The sequence below is a fragment of the Phocoena phocoena genome, chromosome 20 (assembly GCF_963924675.1).
Source record: "Phocoena phocoena chromosome 20, mPhoPho1.1, whole genome shotgun sequence".
Taxonomy (NCBI): domain Eukaryota; kingdom Metazoa; phylum Chordata; class Mammalia; order Artiodactyla; family Phocoenidae; genus Phocoena; species Phocoena phocoena.
The window spans coordinates 54,912,369-54,932,902 of NC_089238.1; the positions used below are offsets into that span (position 1 = coordinate 54,912,369).

At 57.7% G+C, this 20,534-nt stretch overlaps 2 protein-coding genes across 4 annotated transcripts; one reads left to right on the plus strand and one right to left on the minus strand.

The window, feature by feature from the left end:
- Window positions 1-750: 750 nt before the first annotated feature.
- Window positions 751-8,974, minus strand: TAF1C (TATA-box binding protein associated factor, RNA polymerase I subunit C). 3 transcript variants are annotated; one of them, XM_065898743.1, is made up of 15 exons: window positions 8,848-8,974; window positions 6,388-6,591; window positions 5,168-5,249; window positions 4,889-4,986; window positions 4,724-4,813; window positions 4,555-4,628; window positions 3,711-3,951; window positions 3,500-3,614; window positions 3,298-3,415; window positions 3,140-3,211; window positions 2,861-2,996; window positions 2,577-2,720; window positions 1,899-2,073; window positions 1,691-1,828; window positions 751-1,613 (listed from the first exon to the last, which is right to left on the minus strand). In XM_065898743.1, the coding sequence occupies exons 2-15, from the start codon at window positions 6,523-6,525 to the stop codon at window positions 751-753; spliced, it is 2,484 nt and encodes an 827-aa protein (XP_065754815.1). In that variant the 5' UTR covers window positions 6,526-6,591; window positions 8,848-8,974. The 3 variants fall into 3 exon arrangements, with proteins under 3 accessions (XP_065754815.1, XP_065754816.1, XP_065754814.1); XM_065898744.1 differs by lacking the exon at window positions 8,848-8,974 and having other exon boundaries at window positions 3,500-3,616; window positions 3,713-3,951; window positions 6,388-6,525; XM_065898742.1 differs by lacking the exon at window positions 8,848-8,974 and having other exon boundaries at window positions 3,298-3,616; window positions 3,713-3,951; window positions 6,388-6,525.
- A 4,970-nt stretch (window positions 8,975-13,944) lies between these two features.
- ADAD2 (adenosine deaminase domain containing 2) lies at window positions 13,945-19,895 on the plus strand. The gene is made up of 10 exons (XM_065898409.1): window positions 13,945-14,404; window positions 17,473-17,613; window positions 17,945-17,992; window positions 18,080-18,205; window positions 18,288-18,438; window positions 18,516-18,683; window positions 18,731-18,957; window positions 19,091-19,334; window positions 19,586-19,706; window positions 19,791-19,895. Exons 1-10 carry the CDS (start codon window positions 13,945-13,947, stop codon window positions 19,893-19,895), a joined length of 1,791 nt encoding a protein of 596 aa, XP_065754481.1.
- The last annotated feature ends 639 nt before the right edge of the window (window positions 19,896-20,534 follow it).

Consider the following 20,534-nt stretch of genomic DNA (forward strand, 5'->3'; position numbering starts at 1 on the left):
GTACCCGAGACAAGGACCATTCCTCTCTTCACGCGTGATCAGAAACCTAGGTCCCGCCCCAGGGCCCTGTGTCATTCCCAGGGGGTGTGTTCCCTGCAAGACTCTTCACCGGAGCCACAGAGCTGCGAAGGAAGCGAACCTGACGCACTGAATGTCGAAAGCCAAGTAAGGGGACGCAGCCCGGCCTGAGAAACTTGATCGTTCAAAACCAGGCTCAGCTGACAAGTTTATTCAACCCTAAACGTGGGTCCAAAGTGCCTCCCTCTATAAACGTTAGCTGGTGCTAGAAACCGCTTCACACACACACACCGAACCACCAGCAGCTAGCTGCCAACACCCAGCAGCCGAGCACCGGCAGGCTGGGCAGCTCACCTCACCATCACCCGCCACGTCCCCAGGGGCCCGTGCGTGGCGGAGCCCTCGGCCGCCTGGGGCCCCTGCTTTCCAGCACAACACTGTCAGCTGGAGGGGATCCCGGCGACACGGACCTTCAGGACGGGGCTCCCAGGACTTCTCAACGTGCCCCTGGGAGCACGAGCTGCAGGAGAAATGACTATACCTTGTTGTCCTCCTTCCTCCAACGTGGATTCAAATCGCTTCTGAATGTCTCCCGCAGTCACGAAGGCCCTTGGAAAGCAGGAAGGTCTGCACCCTGGCGACTGTTCTCTTTGTTTCCCGTTTCAACCACAAAAGGCACAGCTTATCCAGGACAAAGGGCTCCCTGGAGGTGGGGGGCAGCTTCCCCGGGCCTCAGAAGCCCATGCGGGGCTTCTTGCAGTGTGGCTGCGAGCCGGAGCGGACGGCTGCCCGCTGCCGGGAGGGGGTGGCCCGGACACTGGAGGTCTGGGAGGAAGGCACAGAGGCACCCCCCGGGGCGTCCCCCTGAAGCGGCAGCTCAGCCATGTAGTCCCGGAGGGTCTGCTGCCGCTCCGAGGGGACGGCCCGGGCCCACAGCTCCTGGGTGGACTCCTGGGAGGGCGGGGTCACTGGAGGCTGAGGCCTGGCCGCAGGGAGTGTCCGCTCTGGGCTGGGAGGGGGGCTGGCGGCATCTGAGAGGTCTAAGCGGCCGCTGAGCGAGGAGAAGGTGTTGGACAGCTGAGTCCGGCGCTTGTGCCGCTTGGGCTGTTTGCTGGGCCCCAGGCTGCTGACCCGCCGCCTCTCCCACCAGGCCGCCGCCTGGCCCTCCCAGGCTGCCTCCAAACGCTCGCTGAGCTCGTCCTCGGGGCCTGGCTCGGGGGCTGGGGCCCGCTCTTCCGTGGGGAGCAAGCCCAGGTCCCTCAGCTGCAGGAGACGCCCTTTGGCCATGGCCGTGCGGAGACCTTCTGGCGCTTTGCCCTCTGCCTTCTGAGGCTCAAAGCAGCCCAGCAGGCGGCGGTGGGAGAAGGTGGGTGCAGCCCACACGGGGGGAGCCGGGGCCACCTCCAGCAGGGCCTTCAGCCACCGGCTGCAGGAGGCAGTGGCCTGGGGGGTCCAGGAAGCCGTGGGGGCAGGAGAGTCAGGCCCGGGGTCTGCCTGGAGGTGGAGGCCCTGGTGGAAGACGTCTCCAGCCGCAGAAAGTTGGAAGAGCGACAGCACCGGTGTGTTAGCAGAAGGTGGGATGGCGGCGGCCAGACCTGGAGGTGGAAGGACCGTGACCCTACAGCCTGGTGCGGGTGCGGCTCCTCAAACCCACTCCCCTGCCCCAGCGCACCTATGGCTGGTGCTGTCAGACGTTCCTGCAGCCGCCACTGACTCTTGGGCTCCAGTGGGGGGAAGGCAGAGAAGGAGTCGCTCCTGGAAGGGAGAGACTGGGGGGGCCCTGCCAGCCGGGGTGTGGAGGCCCCCTCTCCTGGAGGAGGGACAGACAGCTGAGGCCCTGCCCAGGCCCGGCCCCGCCCACCCTCCTGCCCGCCCCTCACCTGCGATGTGCAGCAGCTGCAGCTCCCCACCCTGGCCTGCCAGGAGCAGCGGCCGCGGGAGGCCTGTGCGGGGCGGGGGCAGCAGCCGGGCCAGCAGGGGCGCAGAGGGGAGGCCGTGGTTCCACTTCAGCAGGGGCACCAAGGGGAGGCGCTCATCCACCAGGTAGAGCGAGAACTAGAGGCCCAGGAAGAAGACAGAGGGGACGTGACTGAGGAGTGGGAGAGAGGGACGGGACAGGTCCCCTGGGTGGCCCCCTCCGGGGCCCCATGTGGCTCTCAGGCTAAGTCTCAGCACTCCAGGACCGGCCCTGACCACCTGTGCAGCGTCAGCTGCCCAGCCCCGCACAGGAGGCACCCCCGAGCAGGTGGCATCGTCCCCTGTCCTGATGGCCTTGCTGGGAGAAGGGCTCTCGAGAGAGGCTTTCACCCAGCCTCCCCCAACCTCACCTGACCCTGGCACATACGCCTGAGACACACCCACTAACACCCAGGGTCCTGAGGGGGTGGGGTGGAGCCAGACCTCCTCTCCCCTTCCGGACACGGGGGGACTGTCCAGCTCTGGCCATTGCCCCCACGCCCACGCCCACGCCCTTCCCCCTTCCCCAGCAGCTGTCCAGGACTGCTCCAGTGACCGCCTGCGATGGTGCAGGACGGAGAGAAGGGGAAGGTGTCGCTCACCTGGGTGCAGATGAGGTGGAGCGTGGGGTGCAGACACTCGGGGCCGCACTCCCCCAGGTACTGGGTGAGCAGGACCCGTTCCCCTTTCTGGCACGACGCTTCTGCCCCTCCACGAAAAAGCAGCAGACCACAGCCCTGCGGGCCCTGGGGGACACGGCCAGGTCAGCGGCCCACGGTCCGCCACCTGCTGCAGCTGGCCCAGGGCTCGCTGGCCCTGCAGCTCATCACGACCTCTCGGGGGAAGCCCCCCCCCCCCCCCACCAAGGACCTGCTCTGTCCCTCACCTGAGTGTCCACCATCTTCACTCCGGTGCGATCACCCACAGTCAGCACTCGAGGGTGGGCGGTGAAGTCTGCCCAACGCCAGGGAGAGGGGTCCCGGAACACAAGGGTCTCGGGGTCCTTGTAGATTTGCTGCAGCCTTGGGGAGACAGGCCAGCCATGGTGGGGAGACCGGCTGATGGGGGGAGGCTGGGGTGACCTGGCCTGGTGCCCAGGCCATGGGCCGGGTTCTGCGGGAGCCGTTGGTTGGGGTGGAGGGTTTTTATGGGGAAGGGGCGTTACCCGTCCTGGGGAGTCCACAGACAGATGGCTCCGGAACGGCTGCAGATGGCCAGCTCTCCAGGCAGGTGAGGGCTACAGGGCACACACGTGATGAATGCCGGGCCACCCCCTTCTCCCACACCCATCTCCACGGAGACCAGCCTCGGTGAGCCCCTCACCTGAGGCTGATCCCTGTGGCCCCCTTCTCGACCTGCAACACCTGGAGAGGGGCCGGCTGCCCCTGCTTACTGACCTTCCACAGGGCACAGTGGTAGTCAGAGCGGACAGCCAGCAGAGCTGAGGGATGGAGAGGGTCAGGGTCAGGGTCAGAGTCAGGCAACAGGTCAGTGAGTGGACGGGGGAGGTGTCTATGGGCCTTACCTTCTCCCTGCACGGTACGGGTCACCACCTGCCGGACAGGTCCCCGGAGCCGGATATGGCCAGGGCCTCCGAGAACCCGGGGCTCACTGCCTGGGGTCAGGTTGACCTTCTGGAAGTCTGGGCATCTCGCTAAGGATAAGTTCATGCGTTATGGCCACTCAAGGCTCCCAACTTCCCACCTGTCCCTAGAGCATGCCCAGCGAGGGAGGATACAAAGCCTGTCCAGGGCGCCTCCTGCAGGATAGACCAGCTGCCCAGCCCCGGGCGTCCTGCCGGGCACCCAGGCCAGCGCGCCCCCAGTGAAGGCGTCGTCCAGGAGCAGCTGCTCCCACCGCAGGGCCAGCTCCTCATGCAGCAGCTCCCCCAGGAGGCTCGCCACCGACGTGCTGAGGATCGGGCCCCCAAGGATGGAGAACCGGCGCTGGCGGTGGCTGAGGTAAGCCCAGGGACAGCTGGGGGCGAGAGGAGGGGGGTCAGGCTGTGGGTGATGGGGAAGAGGGCGGGGTACCTCCCGAGGGAGGCCAGGCATAGAGACGCATTCTCGGTCACCCTAGAACTTCTTCCTCTGGGAAACCAGCCCACCCGATTCCCGTGCCGTAGTCACATGATCCAGGCCCGGCCACAGGGATCGGCTCACGGTGGGCATGACACCCAAGCCAAGGCAAACCGACCACACCGTTCCCGGGACTTCTGCTGGTGCCTCAGGAAGGACACTAGCCCTTTCCCTGGAATCATAAACCATCCTGCTGCCACTTGCAAACAGTCTGTCTAGGAATTAAGCCAAGCAGAGGCAAGAGGATGAGAAAATAAAGAGGTAGAGCCCTATTAACATCTGAACACCTGGATGCAGCCATGCCTGTAGTGCATGAACTTCCATTCTGTTTTCCCTTACGTGGCTAGTGCAGCTGGGCGTTCTGTATGGGGCAGCGTGGCTCATGACTGCACGGGGGATGTGGAAGCAATTTGATGGAAACCAGCATCCAGGCCCTGGTTCCCTCCATAGCCCCACCACCAGCTAGGCACACCCATCCCATCCTTTCTCACTAGCCACTTGCCCCCAGGGCTGGTGTCCACCGAGGTCCTGGAGTAGCCTCTTCACGCTGACCACTGTCTTCTTCTTAGAGCGGCTCTGTGTGGAAAGGCCTCGTCAAGCTCACATGCCCTAGGGCTTACCCCGACGGGAAGTGGGGAGCCCCCTCTCCTGGCTGGCCAGGGTTTACTCACCCGTGCTCCCTCCAGTTTGAAATTCTCCAGCATCAGCTTCCCCAGGGGTGCAAAGGCTATGTCCCCATGGTCCCACAAGAACCGGCTGAGCTGCAGGAGGAAAGGAGGCCAGGTCACTAGGCACAGCCCCGGCTGCGTGGCACTGTCCGCCGTGGGGCCGCTTACCTGCTCAGTAACGTCCAGCACGGCTTGGGGCTGTCTACGGAACTGGTAACCTCCCCGGAAAAGCAGATCCTGGGCAGTCACACCGGGGTCCCAGGGATCTGAGGGGAGAGTAAGGCTGCAGAAGGGCCCGGAAATGGAACCAGGTGTCCTAGGTGCCTGGAGGTGCCAAGGGCCCTGTAGGGCAGAATTAGCAGGGAGAGGAAAGGCCTCGCACGGGAGCTGGGGAAGAGGGGCAGCGGGGAGCAGCTTGGGAGGGGGCCCCAAGGCCGAGATCCTTACCAGGACCAGGAGGCAGCAAGGGCAGCGGTCCAGGGGTGTCCGGCTCCCAGAGCAGGACCTTGGCCACGTGCGGCGCCGTGTTCTGAGGAAACACAACCGTGGCCACAACAGAACAGTGAGTGTGCGCCGGGCCAGGCGCCGTCACCCACTCTTGTCTTTTATTAACTCATTTAATCCTCCCAAGGCACCGGCCAAACTGGTACTCCCCTGCATCGGCAGGCGGACTCTCAACCACTGCGCCACCAGGAAAGCCCCATCGTCACTTTAATGATGAAGAAAATGGAGGCACAGCGAGGCCGTCCCTTGTCCCAGGCAGCAGCCACTAAAGAGAAGGCCTGGGATTTGAACCCAGGCAGTCTGACTTCAGTCTGTGCTCTCGACCTCCAGGCTGCACAGGCTCTTGCAGGCGCCCCTGGCCTTTGAGTCTCACTTACACTCAGGAGACCTTGTGGTCACTTACTTGGGACGCCCACAGGCTGCTCCATCCCACTGCGGGGCTGGCCTGAGACAGCTCAGCTCCACACCTGGGGACGGAAGAGCAGCAGGCAGGCGAGCAAGGCTCCCGCAGGGGCGGATCTGACGTAAGCCCTTCCTTGTCAAGGGAGCCCCTCCCGCCCAATGCCAGCGTCTCTTAAATTCCTCGCCCACTTGCCTCTGCCGGGCGTAATCCTTAACCAGCCTGTCTCCAAGTGGCAGCCAGATAGCTTAGGCTTCCGGGGAAAGAGCTGGTGTCCTTCGTGTCCCAGATCTCCCCTCCCCTCCCCACCTCACCCCTACTGTACGGTTTCGGCATCCTTCTGGTTTCGCTCAGAGCTGTTCTCACTTTGTAATGATTTTATCCTTTGGTCTATTCACTTGTCTATTCTCACTCAACCTAACTCTGTTCCACGGGGCTGGGAGCGCATCTGACTTACTCACTCTGGATTCCCAGGGCCTGCTAAGGCACCTGGCACATAGTAGAGGCTGTTCAGTGAGTATCTGTTGAACAAATAGAGGAAGAAAAGATGGGGGCCAACAGCTCCCGCTCAGTAAACCCTCTGCGGATGGCAGGGCATCCCAGGTCCCCAAAGGAGGGGATTCTGGCTCAGCCTGTGTCTTAGCAGATTTGTGCCAATGCCACCCCACTCTGCACTCCTGCCAACTGGTGTGAATGCTAGGATAGGGGGGCCAAGGGACGGCGCCCACCCCGCAGCCACCAAGGCTCTCCCTGCCAACCTCACCTCAGAACCTTGGGGCAGGGACTCCGGCAGGGTCAGCGCGTCTCTCCAGCTGCACATGAAGGACACATCAGGGACATCGCTCAGGCCAAGGGGGCCAGTCGTAAACAACGAGGGCGGGAGGGAGCTGGGGAAGTCCATCCTGGAAAACAGGAACCACCCTGGCCTTCCTCAGAGACCTGAACCTGACAGCCACTTCCGGGGTTCCTGGAGGGCGAAGAGCACCCTAAGAGGAGTACAATTTCTCTGGGGAAGCAGATAACAAAGAAAAAATGACTGTGTCGCCTAACGCCTGATAGTAATAAGTGCTACGTTAAAACCAACCAACCAGCCAGGAGGGAGGGGATGGTGGTGGCCGAGGGGTGTGGTCTTAGCATCGTAAGAAAGTGGCGCTCGGCATACCCTGAGCTAACGACAAGGCCGCTGGGAAGAGGGTACGGCAAGTGCAGAGGTTCTGGGGCAGGAAGCGTGTGAGAAACAACTGGACAGCCATGGACCGAACTAGGAGGTGAGTGACAGGCCGAAGTCAGACAGGTGGCGAGGGGTCCGCTTCCAGCATGCTCTTATGTATTAATTATAATTACACGTTCATAGACCACACACCCCACTGAATGAATGTGTGTTTCTTAGGGCATGTGTCAGCCTCATTCTAATTGTGGTTTATAGGTACAGCCTTATTTCTTCTTCGAGACTGCTCTCCAGGGGCAGGAACTGTATCTGATTTATTTCTGAGTTCCTGGCATCTGGCTGTTGCGGCCATTCTCTTCCACAGCAGGAGAGGACAGTGGCGGGAATGCGTCTTTTCACTGCAGGACCCTTCCACACTATCTCTCCGCTTCAAAGGAACACCACTGCCCTTCCTACCCACCTACAAAATCCTCCTCATCCTTCAGATTTTCAGTCAGGAAGCCTCTCCCAGTTCTCCCAATACCATCCCACAACACCCTGCATCCCTTCTCCAGAGCACGCATTGCAATGTGGGATTAGATATTTAAAGGTAAAGCCATTTAATTCTAAACTGCTCCAAGAGTCCCCATGGGGAAGAGCCTTTATCCCCAGTGCCTTGGTACTTACTACATGGCAACAATCAGTACATAAAAACTGAAGGAACAGGGCTTCCCTGGTGGCGCAGTGGTTAAGGGTCCGCCTGCCAATGCAGGGGACACACATTCGAGCCCTGGTCCGGGAAGATCCCACATGCCATGGAGCAGCTAAGCCCGTGGCCCACAACTACTGAGCCCGTGCACTAGAGCCCGCGAGCCACAACTACTGAAGCCCGTGCACCACAAGTACTGAAACCCGCATGCCTAGAGCCCGTGCTCCGCAACAGAGAAGCCACCGCAATGAGAAGCCCACGCACCGCCACGAAGAGCAGCCCCCGCTCGCCACAACTAGAGAAAAACCCGTGCGCAGCAACGAAGACCCAACGCAGCCAAAAATTAAATAAATTTAAAATGAAAAATTTTTAATTAAATTAAAATTTAAATAAATAAATTTTAAAACAAATGTTACTCATTGTTCTTTTTTTTAAATTTTATTTATTTTATTTATTTATTTTTGGCTGCATTGGGTCTTCGTTGCTGCGCGCGGGCTTTCTCTAGTTGTGGTGAGCGGGGGCTACTCTTCGTGGCGGTGCGCGGGCTTCTCATTGCGGTGGCTTCTCTTGTTGCGGAGCACGGGCTCTAGGCACGCGGGCTTCAGTAGTTGTGGCTCGCGGGCTCTAGAGCGCAGGCTCAGTAGTTGTGGAGCACTGACTTACTTGTTCCACGGCATGTGGGATCTTCCCGGACCAGGACTTGAACCTGTGTCCCGTGCACTGGCAGGCGGATTCTTAACCACTGCGCCACCAGGGCAGCCCTAAAACTTTTTTTAAAAAACAAAAAAAACCAAAAACTGAAGGAACAAATCCAGGAATGAATGAAGGAGAGGAAAAAGGAACCAAACAGCCTCAAACAAACGCAGGCAGGCTGAAGTCGCTGGTGGAGCCCACGACCTCAGAGAAGCCCCGAGAGGAGACAGCCTCGACTTCCCGCCCTCGCCCTGGGCTCTCTCGGCCCGTTTAGACCGCCAAGGCTGCAGAGTCAGTCGGGTCTGCGTTCATGCCAGGCCGGGCACGACAAAAAGTGCGCCTGCAATGGGATGGGAGAGGGGATCCGGGCGGCTCTTCCCCTGAGACATCTACTCGCCCACTCCCTCCCTATCCACCTCTTCACACTCCACCTCCAGGCCCCAGAATTTCTACCCAACAATAACAGAGGTCTCGCATCAAGCGCCGTGCGCCAGACAGCTGTTGCTACCACGCTTTACATCGGTGGGATGTTCCCCACTCCATGAGCCAGCGGCTGCTAATACCCCACTTTGTAAACCCTGGGCGACTTGTCCCAAAGCCACAAAGCTTGGCGCCCGTGGACTTGAGCAGAGCGACCTGCCTCTCCGTCCCGTCCGGGCGGCGCGCGTACTTACGTGGCCCCGGCCGTTCCGTGCTCGTCTGGAAAACGAACCTCCGCGTGACGCTCGCCTGACCCTCGAGCCACGAGGGAGCCCGAGAGTGCAAACCTCGCTCCGTCGCCCTCGACAGGACCGCCCCACAACGGCGTTTCCCCGTCGCTTGAGCTGGGACGGAAGTGCTCCCTGAAAGGCAGGAAGTCCCGCCTCCCAGCCTGGCCTCACGGGCGCTCCAGAGCGCCACCTCCCGGGCGGAGGGGGAATGCGAGTGCAGGCGGCACTGTGGGCCGTAGAAATCAAATGCCTTCAAATCCCAATAGCGAAGTCCAGGTTGACGGGCGTGCGAACCTCACCTCTGCTTAACTAACTTCCTACTTTACAGAACTGTTGCATTAATTCACTCAACAAACACTGAGCACCTACTATAAGCCAGGCACTTTATTAGTCAGTAGGAATCCTACTGACTGTCTTTATATCCTGTGAAGCAGGCTTTCCAAATAGGAGTACAGGTACTGCGGGGAATGCATGAGGCTTTCCCAGTAGTCAGGCAAATACAGCTTTAGGCGCTGGTTCCCAGATTCTAGCATGCATCAGCATCAACTGCAGGGTGTGTTAAAACAGAGTTTCTGGGCTTCCCTGGTGGCGCAGTGGTTGAGAGTCCGCCTGCCGATGCAGGGGACACGGGTTCGTGCCCCGGTCCGAGAAGATCTCCCTATGCCGTGGAGCGGCTGGGCCCGTGAGCCATGGCCGCTGAACCGGCGGGTCCGGAGCCTGTGCTCCGCAACGGGAGAGGCCGCAACAGTGAGAGGCCCGCTTACTGCAAAAAACAAACAAACAACAGAATTTCTGATTCAGTGAGCCCGGGGTGCGGCCTGATAATTTGTATTCCTGAGTTCCCAGGTGACGCTGATACTGCTTGTCTGGGGGCCAAGCTTTAAGAGCTACTGTGCGATCATAAATATTACCCTTATGCAGCCCAGTAGTTTTCAGACCTGAGCATGCATCAGAATCCCCTGGAGGGCTTGTTATAACCATTTGCTGAGCCACACCCCCAGCGTTTTCTGGTTCAGTAGGTCTGGGATGTGATCCAGGAATTTGCATTTCTTTTTTTTTTTATTCAACTTTTTTTTCATTTAAATGAATTCCTCTTAGAATTTAGTCCCAGAAAAAAACTTTCTCCTTACAAACTTTATGCTGCTTCTTTTTTTTTTTAAGAATTCCACATATCACTTATTTTAAATTTAATTCCATTTTTTTTTAATTGGAGTAAAATTGCTTTACAATGTTGTGTTAGTTTCTTCTGTACAATGAAGTGAATCAGCTGTATGTGTACCTATATCCTCTCCCTCTTGGACCTCCCTCCCACCCCCACCCCCAACCCACCCATCTAAGTCGTCACAGAGCACCGATCTGCACTCCCTGTGCTATACAGCAGGTTCCCACTAGCTATCTATTTTACACATGGTAGTGTATTTATGTCAAACCTAATCTCCCAATTCGTCCCACCCTCCCCTTCCCCCCCAAAATTTGCATTTCTAATGAGTTTCCAGTGACGCTGATGCTGCTGGTCCGGGCACTACACTTTGAGAACCATTACTTTCAAGAGTCAGTTTCCAAATTCTTGGCTTCCATCTATATAGATTTTATCTGGGAGGTGCTTGGCTTCAGAAGCTTCGAGCTTTTTTCTCCTCTGTGGAGTGTTGCCTGAGATGAGTGCAGAACAAGGGGGCTATTCCAAAAAGCAGAGTCCCTGCAGGAGAAAGTTCACATAAGACTAAGAAAAGCAGGCTCAGTAAGAAGTAGTGATGGAAGGGTTCAGGAGAGGGTCTGTTTATATATTATATTTTTTCAATTCTTTATTATTTTTATTATTGTTATTATTATTTTTGGCTGCAGCATGCAGGATCTCAGTTCCCCAACCAGGGATTGAACCCATGACCCCTGTAGTGGAAGCAGAGTCTTCACAACTGGACCGCCGGGGAAGTCCCAGGGGCTCACAGTGTTATGTTCGTTCATCTGAATCCTGGTTACATGGCTCTGTGCCGTGTGTGAAAATTCATTGAATGATCCGTGCACTTTTCTGCGTGTACTTCAGTAAAGAATCTTTTTTAAAAAGAAAAGGAAAAAGGAAGAAAACTGCTGGCTGTGACACTTGATATTACTGAGACTTCAACCTCTAGGTCAGCCTTCTCAGCTACCTTAGAAATAGAATCCAGAAATCCCTCTACGAGGGCAGGGATTCTTCTGTCTGTGTTGGTCCCTGACATAACCCAAACAGCTAGAAGATGCTTCATGCATATTTGAATCAACGGAAGAGGGCATGAATGAGATGGCTCTTCTGAGAAAGTATCAACACATTTACTTCAATTGAAAAAGCTAAGTCAGACTATTTCTGATGAGAAGTGATTCCATTTTAGCTGAGTGATTTGTCTATGAGAGTAAGCTTTGACGATTAAATCATTTGGAGGGTGTTTTTCCTAAATGGAATAAGCTAAGTCTCCATCTGCGTGGTTTTGGTGAAAACATATTGGAAAGATGATTACAATATATAATAAACTAGAAATTGCACCTTTCGTAAATCCGTGTGACTAAATAATTGGGGGATACATAGTCTTTCAAAATTATTTTAGGGGTATGTATGCCAAAAATATTGAAGGCCTTTTTTTTTTTTCTTTTTTTTTTGCGTTATGCGGGCCTCTCACCGTTGTGGCCTCCCATTGCGGAGCACAGGCTCCAGACGCGCAGGCTCAGCGGCCCAGCCGCTCCACCTGTGGGATCCTCCCAGACCGGGGCACGAACCCGCGTCCCCTGCATCGGCAGGCAGACTCTCAACCACTGCGCCACCAGGGAAGCCCTGAAGGCCTTTTATACCAGTTTCCTATTGCTGTTGTAACAAATTACCACAAACTTAGTGGCTTTAGACAACAAAACATCATACAGTTCTGGAGGTCAGAAGCCTGAAATGGGTCTCACTGGGCTAAAATCAGGGTGTCAGTAGGGCCGTGTTCCTTTCCGAAGGCTGTGGGGAGACTTCTCTTTTTTTTTTTTCCGCCTTCTTCAGCTCTGAAAGCTGCCTACATACCTGGGCTCATGGCCCCCTTCCATCTTCAAAGGCAGCAATGACCAGTTGAATCTTTCTCACAGGCCATCTCTCTGATTTTGACTCTTTGGTCTCTTTTTGGTTTAAGGACCCTTGTGATTACATTGGGCCCACACAGCTAATCTCCCTCTCTTAAACTCAGCTGATTAGAAGCCTTAATTCCATGTGCAATCGTAATTTCCCCTTGCCATATGATGTAACAGAGTCATAGGCTGAGGCGATCATGATGTGGACATCTTGGGGGTACCATTATTTTGCCTACCACATCACTATTCACACCACCCATCCAGCTTCTGCTCGGGGAGGCCAATTCCATTTCCTCCTTCCTTCTTCCCTTTCTATAAACAAGCTGTTAGGTTTCCTCCTGTTACTGATATATACTTAACATGCAGTTAAGTGTACAAGTCTTAAGTGTACACTCATCAGGTTCTTACATACATATAAACCCACATAACCACCACCCAGATCAAGACAGGGAACATTTCCATCACTGCAGAAAATTCCCTGGTGCCTCTTGCCAGTCAGTACCTCCTTGAAGAAGTCACCACGATTCTGACTCATCACCACAGATTAATTTTGCCAGCTCCAGAACTTTATATAAATAGTATCATGTGGAAGATAGCCTTTTTAGTCTGGCTTCTTTCACTCAACACGCATATGTGATTGTAAGCACAAAGTTAGCTTGTCTATTTTTAAAAAAAATTATTACTGAGTAATAGTCCATTGTCTGAATATATCACCATTTGCTTGTGCAATTTCCTGCTGGTGACGTTTCTGGGTTTGGTGACTCTGGTGAAGTCTTTGTGGATTTGTGTAGCCCTCATTCCACTACTGAACACCTGCTATGCTGTTCCTCTACTAGGCATAATTCTGCTCTCTGGGCTACACACGAAAGAAAAACCATAATTCCTGATGCCAATCCTTGAAACGTTTGGGAGCTTGCATCTATGCCGCTCCCCGCAGCTGCTCTTCCCGAGTCAAATGTTACTGGTTCTACCAACTGCTCCTCCTATGCCTCTGTATCCACACTGCCCCAATCCTGGCTAGTGTTCTGAGACCCAAAGGTAGCAATCAGCAGCCGAAGCAACAGTGACAAAGCGTACAGGCTGTAAACTGAATCATTGGTCACGTTTTCCCACTCACTGGCTCCAAGACTGTTAAAATTTCCAACCCCTTCAAGCAACTGTGTTGCATCGTAGCAGGCCATATGTAAATTGTCTTCATCCCTAACTTCCTTTCATTTTTGTTTTATCTCCTTCATCCCTAGTCCCTCATCTTAAAGAATTGTTCTCTTGCGATATTTTTAGGAACCAACCCAAAATTCCTTCTGGAAAAAAAAAAAAAAAACAAATCGGGGGGTGGATGGGTGGACAGGGTACCAAATGAGTAATTTTAGCTAGAGCACACATGGAGCATTTACAGTTGGTTTCAGGAAGGCCTACGGTGAACAGTTTTTAAATGTAGGTCCTAAAGATTCTGGGGGGCTGCTGCAATTGAAAACACCTTCATTTACCGAAAGAGGACTGACTTTCCACCTCCCCCCGCCCCTCCGCCCCCGCCAGGCTCAATTAAGCAGCTGGGGGCAGGCTGGCATGATGTGGCGTGATTTGGGAGGCATCCTAGGATGGGAGCAGGGGTGAGGTGCTGGACTTGGGTCCCCAGACCCCTCCCCTGGTCTTTGCCTCCCCAATACCAGGCAAGGGCCGAGAAGAAGCTAATGCGAGTGCAGGGCCCCATCCACACCTCACACCTGAAGCCCCGCCCCCCACAGGTAGGATGTTGGGCAGGTGGCCACTCAGTCCACATCCAACGGTTTGGGAGACTGGCCTTTCCATTGGCTGGGCACACTGTCGGCCACAGCTTTATGAGCTCTCATTGGCTAGGAGAAAGGTAGGAGGCGGAGCTCTCCATGCGCTGTCTGTCGTGTCACGTGCTCCCCACGCGCGAGCGCGTGTAAAAGGGCCCGGGTGGCGTGAGAACGCGCCCACTGTCCTCTCGGGTCCTCGCGTCCGGCCATGGCTTCACAGGCCAGTGCAGCCCTGGGGGCGAACGCAGGTGCCCGCAGGAAGACCCGCCTGGCGGCGTCATTGCAGATCAGCCCTAGGCCCAGCCCCAGGCGGCCTTTGGCCAGCCTGGGCCAAGACTCCTGGGATATCGTGCCCGCTCCCAACTCGGACGACGCCGAGCAGGGCGGGCAGCTCCAGGCCTCGGCGACGGGGCATAGTGGGCCCGGGGTGGGGGCCCGTGTCTGGGAACTGAGGACAGCCCGGGCACAGGAAGACTCGAGGGGAAGGATGGGGAGGTCCCAGAGGGTGTCCTTTCCGTCCGCCGGGCCCGCCGGGGAATTCCCGACGGCGGCCAGACAGCTGGGCCTACAGATCAAAGACCCGCCACCGGGCCAGGCCGTGGCCTTGCTTACTCAGTGCGCGGCCGCTCTGGGAGTCTCCCTGATCTTCCGAGAGGACCAAACAGCAGGTGAGGCCCAGGGGGCTGGGACGGCCGTGTGCCCTGGGCCGACCCCAGATGAAGGGAGGAGGACTGTGAGTTGGGCCTGAGCCTGGGGCCCGAGGGTAGGCCCTGCTGTGAGCAGCGTGGTGCCAGGAGCACCAGGTACATCAGATTTCTAACTGGCAGGTCATGGCCACATCTGAAGCTTGGGTTGCTTAAAGGACCTGCCTCAAGCTATCCCAGCCTTTCAGCAGGCTTTTCTGAGGGCCAGTTACATACAGTTAGAGTTGCCATGCCAGCACTGGAGAGGAGATACCTGAGCGAGGGCCAGCCCCAAAGTCAAAGACATAATCAAACACAGCGTGATGATGGCAACGCGGCAAAGAGATGTAATCATTACAGTCCTCCCCCTGCCCTCCCCAAGAGCAATACACCAGGTCCTAAATTCAGGTTCCCAACTTTAAGCCAGTACATTCCCTGCTTCTCATGAGGCAGCAAGAGAATCATCGCTTAAGCTTTGGGGAGCATTTGTAAAACCTCCTAGGAGAACCCCAACGGAACAGCTCAAAAAGAGATAATGTGTTAAAAATCTACCCGGGATTTGTTTTAATCAGGTATGGTAAGACAGCAGACGTGAGAATGATTGCCCTGAAGGAAAAAGTAAATACAGATCCCTAGAAACAGGAGGCACAGCTTGCCATGCCGGACCATGTGGGAAAGGATGGGGGTGGTCCGGAGGTAGAGGAGAGGGCAGAGCACAGCCCACAGCCTTTATTGGGGTTTTCTTGGGACAGAACGGTTGAGGCAGGGTAGGGTACAGAGTAAGTTTAGGCTTGAGGAAGGCAAGACAGTAAGTTTAGGGGTTAGGGGTTGGTTCCTAGTTGTCTAGTACCTGGCCTGGGGGCTGATTTAGGGTATGGGGAGTGTTGGCTTGTGTGAGAGTTTGATGGTTGGGGCGCGAGCTCTGGATTGGTTGGTTTCTATACGAAAGGGCGTGCTTGCAGGGGACTCATCTGCTATGTCCAGGAATTAGCTAGCCCTGGGAGGGTCGGTCTCTCCAGGATCAAATCCCCAAATGCCAGAGCATCGGGAATACAGAAGTAAGGGAATGGATTCAACAGCAGTGATGCTAGCTAACGTTCGTGAGTTCTGGAGATGGGCCAGGTGTTGTTTGAAGGCCTTCAGACAGTAACTCCTGGAGTCCTCACAAGTATTCCTCGAGGGAGCACAATACCGTTACCACCACTTTACACATGGGGAGACTGAGGCCAGAGGGGCCGTAGCCCAGAGGGGGCCCTCTGCATTCAGAGCCTGTGCTGAACCACTGGGTAATATCGGCCCCTCCCTTCTGCCTAAGGTCCCCCTTTCCACTATTCACATGCATAGGCATATTTTCAGTAATTTTTATTTTGGTAAAATTTCAAAGAGTAGTATAAAAGAGCTCCCACAAACTCTTCATCCAGTTTCTGCAGTTACATTTGCCACACTTACTTTGTGTATGTCTCTCTGTCTCTCTCTCCCTTCTATATATTTATATATGAATATCCATATTCATTTGTCCTGCTCAATCTGAACACTGATTTACTGCTCCTTAAACACTTCAGTATGTATTTCCTAAGAACGAGGACATCGTCTTATATAATGGCAGTACAATGATCGAATTCTGGAAGTTGAATATTGATATGATCCTATTAGCTAATTACCATTCACATTCAATTTTTGCCACTGGTCACAATAATGGCCATTTTTTTCCTAACCCAGCATGACCTATCACATTAGCTCTTACACCTCTTTAATCTCCTTTCATCTGAAACAATTCCTCAGAGTGTCTCTGGCTTCAGGACATTGATGATTTTGCAAAGTAAGGGCCAGTTGTTCTGTAGAAATTCCGTTCACTTGGGTCTGTTTCCTCAGGATTGGGTTCAGGTGATACATACCTGGCAGGAGCGCCTGTAGGAACCTCGTGGCCCTGGCTGTGCATCCCACCAGCAGACCTGAGACCTGTTTGTCCTACCCCTGGGATGTCAGCTGGGAGGGCCTGACTAGGGTGGCGTCCGCCAGGTGTCTTCACTTCCCCCTGGGTGTGTCATCAGTCATCCGAGGGGGGCACCTCCAGATGGCGTGACTATCCCCCCTGGGTGTGTCATCAGTCATCCGAGGGGGGCACCTCCAGATGGCGTGACTATCCCGTTCCCGAGAACACCATCGCCTCGTCGCTCTAGCAGCCTTCGATGATTGTTGCCAGATTTAATTGTCACCCCGCTGGCTGCCGTGGATTCCTGATGCTAGCCTTCCTTCTGCATCTACTAGTTGGCTTTTTGTGTGTGTGTGTGGTATGCGGGCCTCTCACTGCTGCGGCCTCTCCCGCTGCGGAGCACAGGCTCTAGGCGCACAGGCCCAGCAGCCATGGCCCACAGGCCCAGCCGCTCCGCGGCATGTGGGATCCTCCCGGACTGGGGCACGAACCCGTGTCCTCTGCATCGGCAGGCGGACTCTCAACCACTGCGCCACCAGGGAAGCCCCTAGTTGGCATTTTTGATGCCCTTTTAAAGTAGGTGAATCTCTGTGCTAGGGAGGGGTACTGAAATGTGGGTTCTCTTCTAAAAGGGAGACCTTTGGGCAACCAGTTTAGCAGCAGATAGCAGCAAATACCACAAACGGAACTAAATTTATGCCCTTTGACCAAGTGATCCCAGTTCTAGGATTTTTCATCTGTCTCTGTTGTGTCATAAGTAACACCTGAAGTGGTAGTGTTTGGAAGATGACCCTTTCAAATGTAGAAAAGCAATAGAGCTGTGTGTTTGGGGGAAGACGGGACCTTCATCCTGGGAACAGTGTAGCCCTGGATGTGGGTCCTGGCACCACCTGGGCACACTGCCTGCCCTTTGTGTGCCCCCTCTGTAAAGTGGGGTCATAGGGAGCTGTTTCAGAGGGCCTAGTGAGGATTCTGAGTGGGCATGGCCTGGATGGAGGTCAGCAGGCATGTCATCTTGTCATTCTTGTCCTCCTCACTGGCAGGTGTCATGGCCCTCCTAGAAAGGGCCCATGATGCGGATAAGGTGCATGGTGCTACTTCTCAGCCCCTCCTTCCCCAGACCCCTGCTTGCCCTTCTCCGTGTCCGTGGAGCTGGATGGGGTGGTCTGCCCTGCGGGCACTGCCTACAGTAAGGCAGAGGCCGAGCAGCAGGCAGCTCTGGCTGCCCTCCGCTACATCCAGCATCGGCTGGAGAGCCCAGGTACAGGGGGAGGTGACCCAGGGCCCTGAGCCCTGGCGGGGGGGGGATGCACGTGTGTGGGGAGGGGTGAGTCGCTGCGGAGACCATCTGGGCATCAGGACCTGGCCCGCAGGGAGCTGACCTGGCCCTAACGTCCTTTGAAGGATGTTAGCAGTCCCTGAGGACAGGGACTGCTGGGGGCAGCCCAGGAACTTTGGGCTTCTGGAGGATGAGCCCCCCCACACACACACACACACTGCTTGCCAGTGGGACTTCTGGGATTCCTGAAGGGCACAGGACAGGAGGGCAGACCCCAGCACCTACGGCAGCCCGCCCCTTGTCTGTCTTCCAGAGACCCCAAAGACCCCCAGCTGGCCTCCACTCGCCCCCCTGAGCATCGGTAGGTGGGCCCCCATTGACCTGACCCCTGGCACGGGAGGGACGTGGCCTGTGGGCCCCCCACCGCCGCCCTCTCCCTCACCCGCAGAGAACCTCCTGACCCACGAGCAGCGCTGCGCGGCCGTGGTCAGCGCCGGCTTTGACCGCCTGGTGGACGCGAGCTCGCAGTACTGGGCCTGCAAGGGGACTGTGGCCGCAGTCATCCTGGAGAGAGGTAGGGCTGGCCCTGCCCCTCACCTCGGAAGGCCCCTGGGCCTCTCGCCTCAGTCTAGTCATCTCTGCCCCCTTCCCCGCAGAGGTCCCGGGCGCCCAGGGCCACGCCAAGGAGATCTACCAGCTGGTGGCGCTGGGCACCGGCGGTGGCAGCTGTGCCAGGTGGCTGGACTTCTCGGGCCGACAGCTCCACGACTGCCACGGGCTGGTGGTGGCCCGCCGGGCCCTGCTGAGGTGAGGGGTCGGGGGGACCCTCTGCGGCCGCTCCGGGTGGGCCGGGCCGCCCCAGCTGCTGCTCCCTCCGCCCCCAGGTTCCTGTTCCGGCAGCTCCTGCTGGCCACGCAGGGGGGCCCCAAGGGCAAGGAGCGGTCTGTGGTGGTCCCCCAGCCGGGGTCCGGGCCCCCCTTCGCCCTCAAGCCCCGGATCTTCCTGCACCTGTACGTCAGCAACACCCCCAAGGGAGCTGCCCACGACATCTAGTATGTGGCGCGCCCGGGGAGGGCCGTGTGGGTGGGGGTGGGGAGAGCGGCCCTGAGCCCCGCGTCCTCCTCCCACACAGCTGCCAGCTCCGCCTGCAGGCCCACATCCAGGGGCGGCTGAAGCCCGTGTGCTACGTGGCCCCTGCGCTCCGCGACACCCACGTGGGCTGCCTCTCGGCCAGCGACAAGTTGGCACGCTGGACCGTGCTGGGGCTGGGCGGTGCACTGCTGGCCCACTTCCTGCCCCCCATCTATGCCAGCAGCCTGGTCCTGGGTGAGGCCCGAGGGCGGGAGGGCTGAGGCGGGCTGGGGCGGGCTGGGGCGGGCTGGGGGGTGGGGTGGGGGTTGCGGGTGCGGGGGAGCGTGGCGGAGACTCAGGTCTCGTCCTGGGCCTTCTGCCCCCCTAGCCGACCCCTGCCAGAACACCTCGGCCCTGGGCAGGGCCATCCACGCCCGGCCCGACCTCGACGGCGCCTTGGGGCCATGCCTGCCGCCCCCCTACACCCGGACCATGCTGCACCTGTTTGCGGGGCCCTCGGTGGCCCCCTCCGAACCCCCCTCCAACACCTGCCAGGGCCTGAGCCTCAACTGGAGCCTGGGGGACCCTGACGTCGAGGTGGTGGATGTGGCCACCGGGCGTGTGAAGGCCGAGTGAGCGGGGCCCGGGGTGGGGGGGGGGCGCGGCGGGACGGGCGCCTGGTGGTGGGGGTCCCCGGCCCCCTGCCCGTGGGGAAAGAGATCACATCTAGCCGCCAGCCTCTTACAGGTAATGTGACCCACCCCCCGGATTGTCACGGTGTGGAGGTGGTGTGCGGGGCGTGGAGTGGGCCTGTTAGTGGGCCTGTTAGTTTTGTCCTCCCTTGCCCTCCCCCGACGTTCGGTCCCCTTCTCTCCATCCCCAGCGCTGCCCTGGGGCCTCCATCCCGCCTCTGCAAGGCTGCCTTTCTCTGGGCCTTCCGCCAGGCTGCCCGTGCTCTCGGGAAGTCCCACCTCCTGGCCTTGAAGACCTATGAGGCAGCCAAGGTCAGCTGCTTCCCTGCCCGCAGCCCCCTTTTTCCTGCACCCCCAGCAGGCACCCTCTCTCCACCATCTCATCTCCTGCCCTAGGCTGGGCCCTACCAGGAGGCTCGCCAGCAGCTGTCTCTCCTCCTGGACCAGCAGGGCCTGGGGGCTTGGCCCTCGAAACCACTGGTGGGCAAGTTCAGAAACTGAAACAGACGTCCGGCCCGAGGTCCCTGAGCCCAGGCGGAGCTTGCTGGAGGAGGGCTGTTTCTGGGCGGGGGCACGGGGCGGGGGAGGGTGGCGCACGGGGGCACAGGGTGAAGCTGGGGGTGGAGGGAGGGCCTGGCGTGCTGGAGAGGTGGGGCGGCTGCATATTCGGGGCTTGCATAAAGAAGCTGTTTCTGGTGGTTCTGTGTGTTGTTGGCTTTCTTGCGGGGAAGAGGGGAGTCGTAGCCCCTCGGTTTGTGAAGGGAGAAGCCCCCGTGGTGGCCGGGGCTCGGCTGGAGCCTCCTCACAGAATCACTGCGTTGTTGCCCAGCCTTCGTGCCTGGGGGCGGCAGTGTGGTGTCTCGGGCGGCGGGTGTGGGAGCCTGTCCTCCCTGGTCTCCTTCCTTTCCCAGGACTCGCCCGGCAGGGTGGGGGGAGAAGGGTGGCACCTGGCCAGAGGAGGCAGCTACGAGGCCCGTAGAGCCAGCTGGGTCCGGCCAGCTGCTGCCGGGAAGGGTGGCTTTGGGAGAAGAGGCGGCCCCGGGGCGGGCAGCAGCGCCAGTTCCTGCCCTCTGGGTTCCCGCGAGTGGGTGGGGCAGCGCTGGGCGCCAGCAGGAGACTCACGCAGAGCTGAGCCCAGGC